At 39.3% G+C, this 9,206-nt stretch overlaps 3 protein-coding genes across 3 annotated transcripts; all 3 read left to right on the forward strand.

Annotated features, from left to right (window-relative positions):
* Positions 335-4,732, forward strand: LOC104740274 (probable disease resistance protein At1g15890). The gene is made up of 3 exons (XM_019236184.1): positions 335-443; positions 630-1,989; positions 2,822-4,732. Exons 2-3 carry the CDS (start codon positions 1,126-1,128, stop codon positions 4,484-4,486), a joined length of 2,529 nt encoding a protein of 842 aa, XP_019091729.1. The 5' UTR covers positions 335-443; positions 630-1,125; the 3' UTR covers positions 4,487-4,732.
* Positions 4,820-5,349, forward strand: LOC104740275. The gene has a single exon (XM_010460823.2). It carries the CDS (start codon positions 4,842-4,844, stop codon positions 5,196-5,198), a length of 357 nt encoding a protein of 118 aa, XP_010459125.1. The 5' UTR covers positions 4,820-4,841; the 3' UTR covers positions 5,199-5,349.
* LOC104740276 (factor of DNA methylation 1) lies at positions 5,699-8,897 on the forward strand. The gene is made up of 6 exons (XM_010460824.1): positions 5,699-5,817; positions 6,246-7,171; positions 7,251-7,432; positions 7,696-7,908; positions 8,176-8,408; positions 8,673-8,897. Exons 2-5 carry the CDS (start codon positions 6,265-6,267, stop codon positions 8,404-8,406), a joined length of 1,533 nt encoding a protein of 510 aa, XP_010459126.1. The 5' UTR covers positions 5,699-5,817; positions 6,246-6,264; the 3' UTR covers positions 8,407-8,408; positions 8,673-8,897.

The raw sequence follows: 9,206 nt of genomic DNA on the forward strand, positions 1-9,206 counted from the left end.
CTCGTAAACCAGAAAGATGCGATCGATCTAATTGGTTCGAAATTGTGAGACAAAAGTAGAGAGAAAACGGGATCAGATCGCGAGAGTCGGTTCGGAGACGCAGACAATTTTGCTGCGTGCCCCTTCAAACCACCAGAGCTAATTGCTTCGATTTTGCGTAATCCACTTGATTAACAAATTCCTTAATTTCAATTCGGCGGGTATGATCCTGTGTTTCTCATCCTACAACAAAGCGCTTATTAGTATATATGTTGACCTAAACGCTATAGTCAAACTTATTATAAGCGCCACGTCGGATAATAAATTAATTGATACCTTAAGCCAAAGCCAAAACCTTACCGCCGGGTTTCTCATCAAACCGATCCATCTGGACCATCCATACTTTCAACCGAGTCACACAAATCAATCCAAGCATTTGCGTCGCCGACTACTTGTCGCCGCCGGTAACTCTCTGATCTCTGTATCATTCATCCACTTCTTATTCTATTCCTAATCCCCTTTGCTTCACATCCCTTCACTGCTAAATTCGGGTTACTTGTAATCCCAATGTTCATCTTCCGTTTTTAGTCTGATCTTTGTTACTTCCAAGATCATTCATAAGCCCCTTCTTTCTGCCTTCTGGTGAACAGAAAGGATGACAAAGAAGATATGCAGCTTAGCTTAGGCCGCGTCTTCACTGGTGTATTTTGCCAGACCAAACTTATGGGTACAATTAGTATCTTTTTATTTTTTTCTGTAGCTCTGTTGCTTTTCTTATACCTGCCAAAATATTTATGGGAAGGAGCTTCAGTAGCAGAATATTACATTAGTCAGATAGAGATTTGTTCTTTCATTATCTGTTGTTTACTGTATGTATTTTGTGGATATGAAAACTTCTTATAACATTTTATCAATTAGTAGTGACATCCAAACTAACATTTGACACTTTCAATTAACTTCAAGAAATTGCAGTTTGACTTTTTTTTTTTGTTTTCTGATCAAGTCAGCAAGGCACGATTTTTCTTTTTTCCTGAGGCTATTTGGTAAACATGTATTTCCTCTTTCTCTCCTCCCATATAGTCCTTTCTCTTGCATTGTTTCCTGGCAAAAAAAGTTTCAGGCTTTCAGCTGCTTTCTGTGAGCAAAATGGGGAACTGTGTATCACTAGAAATGTCCAGCGATGGGAATGGCAGGCACATAGATGAGGCAAACCTCGAGGCTCTTCACAAGGCTATGCAAGAACTCAATGAGAGACGAGATGATCTGCTAAGAAGAGTTACAATAGAAGAAGATAAAGGTTTTCAACGGCTTGGTCAAGTCCAAGGATGGTTTTCAAAAGTAGAAGGTGTTGAGTCTCAAGTCAATGATCTGCTTGAGTCCAGGTCAAAACAAACTAAAAGATTGTGTCTTTGCGGATATTGTTCTCTGCATTTCATTTCAGGTTGCAGTTATGGTAGAAAGGTTTTGAAGAAGTTGAACGAAGTTGAAGGACTTCTAACTAATGGAGTTTTTGAAGTGTTGACGGAGAGAAGCTTTAAACCTAAGGGAGAGAAGAAGCATATCCAATCACCCATTGGTTTGACTGAGAGGCTCGAAATGGTATACTGCCAACTCCAGTTATATTCACGAAGAACTTTTGGTCTTTATGGTATTGGTGGAATAGGCAAGACCACTCTCTTAGCTAGTATTAACAATTTCTTTCTTGAGACGGTTAATGACTTTGAGGTTGTTATTTGGGTTGTCGTATCTAATGATTTGCAATATCTAAGCATTCAGGATCAGATTTTGCGAAGACTAAGTCTTGACAAGGATTGGGAACAAGACACAGAAGAGGAGAGAGCTTATAAGATACACAGCATCCTGAAGGGTAGGAAGTTTATGCTGTTATTGGATGATCTAGGGAGCAAAGTAGAGCTGACCAAGGTAGGTGTTCCACCTATAACTTATCAAAACGGGTCAGTTATATTGTTTACCACTCGTTCTAAGGAAGTTTGCATAGACATGGAGGCTGTTGGTATAGAAGTTAAACGTTTGTCAATAGCTGAATCTTGGGAATTGTTTCAGAAACAACTTGGAGATAACACTTTAAATAGCCATCCGGATATACCCGCTCTCGCTAGAGTAGTTGCTGGTAAATGTAACGGTTTGCCACTTGCACTCAATGTCATTGGCAAAACCATGGCACAAAAAAAGACTGTACAAGAATGGAGTCATGCGATTACTGCTCTGAATTTGCCTAGCGAAGAGTTTCTTCTAAGTAACGAAGGAGGGGTTCTTCCTCTTTTGATGGTCAGTTATGATAGTTTAGAGAGTGCAAAAGTCAAATCCTGCTTCCTATATTGTTCTTTGTTTCCGGAAGATTATGAAATACAGAAGAATGAATTGATAGAATATTGGTTATGCGAAGGATTTATTGATGGAGACAGAGATAAGGATGGAGCTAACAAGGAAGGTCTTGATATAATTAATTTGCTAGTTTCTTCACATCTCTTGATGAATGGTGGAGTCACAACCAAAGTGAAAATGCATGGTGTGGTGCGTGAGATGGCTCTTTGGATAGCGACTAACTTTGGAAAAGAGAATNAATGATTTGCAATATCTAAGCATTCAGGATCAGATTTTGCGAAGACTAAGTCTTGACAAGGATTGGGAACAAGACACAGAAGAGGAGAGAGCTTATAAGATACACAGCATCCTGAAGGGTAGGAAGTTTATGCTGTTATTGGATGATCTAGGGAGCAAAGTAGAGCTGACCAAGGTAGGTGTTCCACCTATAACTTATCAAAACGGGTCAGTTATATTGTTTACCACTCGTTCTAAGGAAGTTTGCATAGACATGGAGGCTGTTGGTATAGAAGTTAAACGTTTGTCAATAGCTGAATCTTGGGAATTGTTTCAGAAACAACTTGGAGATAACACTTTAAATAGCCATCCGGATATACCCGCTCTCGCTAGAGTAGTTGCTGGTAAATGTAACGGTTTGCCACTTGCACTCAATGTCATTGGCAAAACCATGGCACAAAAAAAGACTGTACAAGAATGGAGTCATGCGATTACTGCTCTGAATTTGCCTAGCGAAGAGTTTCTTCTAAGTAACGAAGGAGGGGTTCTTCCTCTTTTGATGGTCAGTTATGATAGTTTAGAGAGTGCAAAAGTCAAATCCTGCTTCCTATATTGTTCTTTGTTTCCGGAAGATTGTGAAATAGAGAAGAATGAATTGATAGAATATTGGTTATGCGAAGGATTTATTGATGGAGACAGAGATAAGGATGGAGCTAACAAGGAAGGTCTTGATATAATTAATTTGCTAGTTTCTTCACATCTCTTGATGAATGGTGGAGTCACAACCAAAGTGAAAATGCATGGTGTGGTGCGTGAGATGGCTCTTTGGATAGCGACTAACTTTGGAAAAGAGAATGAAATACTTTGCGTTAAATCCGGCGTGTGGTTACAACAGATACCTGAGGACATTATTAGTTCAAAGGTTGTAAGAAGGATGTCTTTCATGAATAATCAGATTGCGGAGATATCTTGCAGTCTCGAATGCCCCGACCTCTCGACCTTATTACTCCAGAATAACAAGCTGGTGGATATCTCAGGTGAATTCTTTAGGTTTATGCCAGCAGTTGTAGTCTTGGATCTTTCTGAGAACAAGAGGCTTATTGGATTGCCGGAAGAAATTTCAAACTTAGGATCTTTGCAATACCTCAACTTGTCACACACAGGGATAAAATCATTACCAGTTGGTCTGAAGGCATTGAGGAAATTAATCTACTTGAATGTGGATTATACTTATAAACTGCGAAGCATTGTTGGGATAGTGATGAGTTTGCAAAATCTCCAAGTGTTAAAGTTCTATAATTCCGGTATTTGTATTGATGCCATATTACTGGAAGAGTTACAACTCTTGGAGCACTTAAAGCTTTTAAAAGCAACGGTCGATGATGCTGTGAGTTTGGAGAGGATACAAGCAGTGGACCGGTTGGCGAGTAGTATTCAAAGTTTATGCCTCAGAAAGATGTCAGCAGCGGTTGTGGTATTAAACACAGTAGCTCTGCGTGGTCTTCAAAGACTTGTGATACGGAATTGCAAAATACTTGAGATAAAGATAGATTGGGAAAGCAAAGAAAAGAGGGAAGTTTTACCAAGTACAAGTTCTCCAAGCTTCAAGAACCTATCAAGCATTTTGATAAGTGACTTGGAAGGTCCAAGGGATTTGACATGGCTGGCATTTGCTCAAAATCTTGTGTATCTACATGTGATGAGGTCGTCGAGCATAGAAGAGATAATAAACAAAGAAAAAGGAATCAGTATCAGAAGTGCACATCGACATTTCGTTGCACCGTTTAGGAAACTGGAGTACCTTACGGTAACTGACATGGATGAACTAAAGATAATCTGTGGGTATCCTCGGGCTCCTAGAAAGCTGACAGAGTTCACTGTCCGAAATTGCCCGAAGCTGCCAAGAGACAATGGAGAGAGTAGTGGGTGGATCGGCGAAGAATGAGAGAAGTAAGCCAGTGGCTCACAGCTAGAAACTACACTATTCTTCAAGTTTGCAGGAGGAAGTTACTACAGATGTGTTCTTGTTTCGTTACCTCTCCCTCTCTCTCACTTTCATTTCTCTTTTGTGTGACTGTATCCTCTCAGTTATGAATTTGGGTTTGTGTTTGTAGTGGCATTGTTTCAAAGACCTTATTGTCAAGTGTGCATTTTGAGACTGTAATAATTCCAATTACTTGTTTTGGCTAAATTCTGTCATCATTGTGTGACTGCTCTGCTTGCTTCTCACAGTTTAAAATAAATGACTAAGTAACTAGCATTTTCTCAAAGTTGGAAACTTTTTTGTTGTTAAGCATAAGATGGAGAGGCAAGTTCATGGGGGCGGACGAGAAGATCCTTGGCTAGCTCGAGACAAACTCTACCATGTAATATTCTGTTTCTCAATCTCTGTCGTCTTCTCTACGCTCGCCTCTCTCTCCCGTTACTCGTTTCTACGCCGTCACTCCATCTGGATCGGATCTGCGTTCTCACTCTCCGCCGGTGCGGCTAAAGAAGCTGGTGATCAGTTTGGTATCTTCCCTTCAGCAGGCGCCTCGGCAAGAGACGCAGTCGCGGACGCAATTGGAGTTGTGATTGCTGCTATGGTTCTCTTCTTTTGGAAATCTCGTAGATCACGTTCTGAATCCAGTCAAACCCGACCCATCCTTCCGATTTGAATAGAAGAAAACAATTTAAAAAGCTTGTTTCGTGTAGTTTTATTTAAAGCTTGATCATCGATTTGGGTCATCACAGTTTTGTTGGTGATCTCATTGAACTGTGTGTGAGAGTGCTCAAATAAAACTCTAATCAGATTGTTTGGTTGATGTATTTACTGTGCGTGTTTGACAAAAAAAAAAAAAAGTATTTACTGTGCGAAGCTATGATTCATGAAATCTAAAATTTTGGAATTAGTTCAGTGTTGTGCTCAGCAATGTAAAATTTTCGTTCGCCAATTAGCTCATTCCCAGGATCATCGAGAGAAGCAACATTGGCCAAAGCTTGTTGTAACATTTATCAAATTTGAAAAGTCCAAAAAGCAAAATGAAAATTTTGGTCAAAACAGTAGTCAAGACGGTCATGGGTTCAAATCCCAATCTTGACATATGATTTCTATTTTTCTGATATTTTTCTTCTTCTAATTCGTACTCTTTTGTTTATTTATTTTATTTAATTGGGGCATTTGCTTAGAAATTTCCATCGGATTCCTCACTCTCTCTAAAGTCTCTATAACAACTTCTCTTCTCTCGAGCAAAGCGTTGCTTCTTCGCCGTGTTTCGCTTCCTTCCCTAGTCTAACGTAAGCTCACGATTTCTTCTTTACTCTGTTTCCACAGTTAAATCTCGTAATGATTTGTTTATTGTATCGTGTGTTTCGTCTGGGCATCTCGCTTCTTTCCGTACTTTTTTTTTGTTTTTTCTAGAATATTTTGGATTTCGCTAGGTTTCTTATCATGCATGCGTGAATTCTCGTTGCCGATTTTGTAAATGGTGTATCAATTTCGTCTCTATTTGCTCTCTATCTGATGTCTTTTTTGGTTTAGTTCTAGCCTGCCTAGGGTTTCTCTTGCTATTGATAATTTTGGATGCTATCGACTCAGTTTGCCATAGAAATTGAATCTCTTTTAGACATTTTCTTTAGCTTGTTTTGGTGAACGAATCATCCTTTTGATTGCTTATTTCTTCAAATTCCTTTCTCAAGAAATGTTTCCATTGTGTGTGTTCCAGGTGAAGCAGGTAGGAGAGGATGGGTATTTCATCCGGCGAAGAGTCTGAGATCAGCGAGTCTGAGATTGATGACTATTCCGAAACACCCTACATGCTGTTGCAGAACGGGAGCTACAAGGTTAAAGTGAATGGACAGCTGAGATGCCCCTTTTGTTCTGGCAAGAAGAAGCAAGATTACAAGTACAAGGAGTTATACGCACATGCTTCTGGGGTTTCCAAAGGATCTGCCACTCGAAGTGCTAAACAGAAGGCCAATCACCTCGCTCTGGCTAAGTTTTTGGAGAATGAGCTTGCTGCTCATGCTGAACCTGTTCCACGCCCTCCACCAGTTCCTCCTCAGTTTGAGGAGACAGTTGAACCAAACCCCCGTGACGTCTATGTCTGGCCATGGATGGGGATTGTTCTTAATCCTTTGACAGCCACTGATGACAAGGAAGCTCTACTTGATTCTGAATATTGGTTGAATAGGCTTTCAAAATTCAAGCCTGTTGAGGTCAATGCCTTTTTGGTCGAACAAGATTCGATTGTTGGGGTTATTGCTAAGTTTACCAGCGACTGGGGTGGATTTGCATGTGCCACAGAGCTTGAAAAGGAATTTGAGAACCAAGGGCACAGCAAAAAGGAGTGGACTGAGAGGTCTGGAGATTCTGAGTCTAAGGCCTATGGTTGGTGTGCACGTGCACAAGACTATTACTCTCAAGGTCCAATAGGTGAGTACCTCTCCAGGGAAGGAAAGCTAAGAACAGTTTCAGATATTTCGCAAGAAAAAGAGCAGGATAGAAACATTGTTCTGGATGAACTTACAAAGATGATTGCTATGACTAACGATGATCTGAGCAAGGTCCAATACAGTTACCACAGGACGGCTATGTCATTGCAGAGGGTCCTAGATGAGAAAAGAAATTTGCATGAAGCTTTTGCTAACGGTATTTACTGACACACTAATATGTTTATTATAGCTTGTGTTAGGGTATCTGACTTTTGTGTATGTTTTATCCTCCTCAGAAACAAAGAAGATGCAGGAGACGTCGCGTCGCCATATCCAGAGGGTCCTATATGACAAAGATAAGCTAAGCGATGAACTGGATCGTAAGATGCGGGACTTGGAGTCTCGGGCCAAACAATTGGAAAAACAGGAAGCACTAACTGAACTGGAGAGACAAAAGCTTGATGAAGAAAAGAAAAAGGTAATATCCATAGTTAGTATGACATGGTCAAAAGTCAAAACACCCTAGTTTTGTTGGATATATTCGGTTGACATTTGGACATACAAATGAAAATATACTGATAAAACCTGTTTGATGGGGATAGATTGATGATGAGTTTTTATCTGATAAGTTTACGGTCTATGATGGCTATAGGACTCTGGTAAAAGTCACAGATATTTACGACTATATGGTGTCTAGAAGATGCATAATGCCTGTACCAATGACCTCTATATGTTATCCAGGGTTTGACAGGACTGTTGGGTGCCGAAACCGATATCGGAGTAAAAAGAATGGGGGAAGTTAATGAAAAACCTTTCCTGAATGTTTGCAAGCTGAGATACTCTGCAAATGAAGCTACGGTTGAAGCTGCCACCCTTTGCTCTACATGGCAAGAGAACCTCAAGAATCCATCGTGGCATCCATTCAAACGTGTAGGAAGTGGGGGGAGAGAGAAGGTAGGTTCATTCATTTTACGAGTCTTTATCGCACTGAACCATTGATTTAGTTCGACGCCTTTACGACTTTAAAAAAATGAAAAGTGTCTGATCTTACTTACCCTCTCTGTGAATGTTGAAAGTGACTGTTTTAATTGAATATGTAGGATATGTAGGAGTAACCTGTGATTCTGTGAATGTTAACACTTGTATCCACATGTTGGTGGTACAACTGCTGTTTTTTTTTGTGAGTTAGCGGTAATGTTGTTAGATGGCTATGGTTTACAGGAAGTGGTGGACGAGGAGGATGAGCAGCTGAAGAAGCTTAAAAGAGAGTGGGGAGAAGCGGTGCATAACGCAGTTAAAACAGCTCTTGAGGAGATGAATGAGTATAATGCAAGTGGTCGGTACGCAACTCCAGAACTGTGGAACTTCAAAGAAGGAAGAAAAGCAACACTGAAGGAAGTGATTTCCTTCATTTCAGAAAACATCAAAACGCTGAAACGCAAAAGGACCTGAAGGTATGCTTAATCTTCTTCAGTTGAGACAGGTCTCCTTATAGAGCTTTTATATGTAATTTGCTGGTTTAAAAAAGACATACACACTCCATAATCTGACAAACAAACGTGTAAAAAGGCTTAATAAGGTTTGGGGTAAACAAAACTCGTCAACAGGGCATGATCTCGTTTATTGACTTCAGTTTAAAGAAGTTGTCTGGCTTTGGTCTTGTGCCGCCATTTAGATTTGAACTGAAGAATCCAATGAATCTTCTACTTTGTTTGCAGGATGGAGGAGCAAGAAGAAGAAGAAGGAGAAGTCGAAATGGTTGAGGTTTATGTGTATTAAGAATAACTGAGAATGGATGTTAAAATAAATAATTAGGAGGCTCATATGCTCTCTCAGCTCTCTGTATCAAGAGACTAATTTTCTTCTACTTGTATCTTTTGAAAGATTTGTAACAGTTAATGTAACCAGTGGCGTTTCTTGATAATGTTCTGGTTTATCCTTTATTTTTAAAATGGTTTATCTTATTAGTAACATGGAAATCCTTAGGTGATTCATCTTTTATAGAAATGATGATCATATAATATTTGTGGGTTTGGCAACTTATAATTATTTTGCCATATTAAATAAAAAAACTCAATATTATTGCAGTAAATGAGTTTTTTTTTTTTTTTTTTATAATATAGGTTTCTTAATTGGAAAGAAATGACAACCCTAATTTAAATTTTTTAAAAAACGATTAATTTATTTTGATGCAGAAACAAGAAAATTTGTGGGGAAGAGACAATAAATAGAAAAAAAAAAAGTTAAATCGA

The sequence above is a fragment of the Camelina sativa genome, chromosome 14 (assembly GCF_000633955.1).
Source record: "Camelina sativa cultivar DH55 chromosome 14, Cs, whole genome shotgun sequence".
Lineage (NCBI taxonomy): Eukaryota > Viridiplantae > Streptophyta > Magnoliopsida > Brassicales > Brassicaceae > Camelina > Camelina sativa.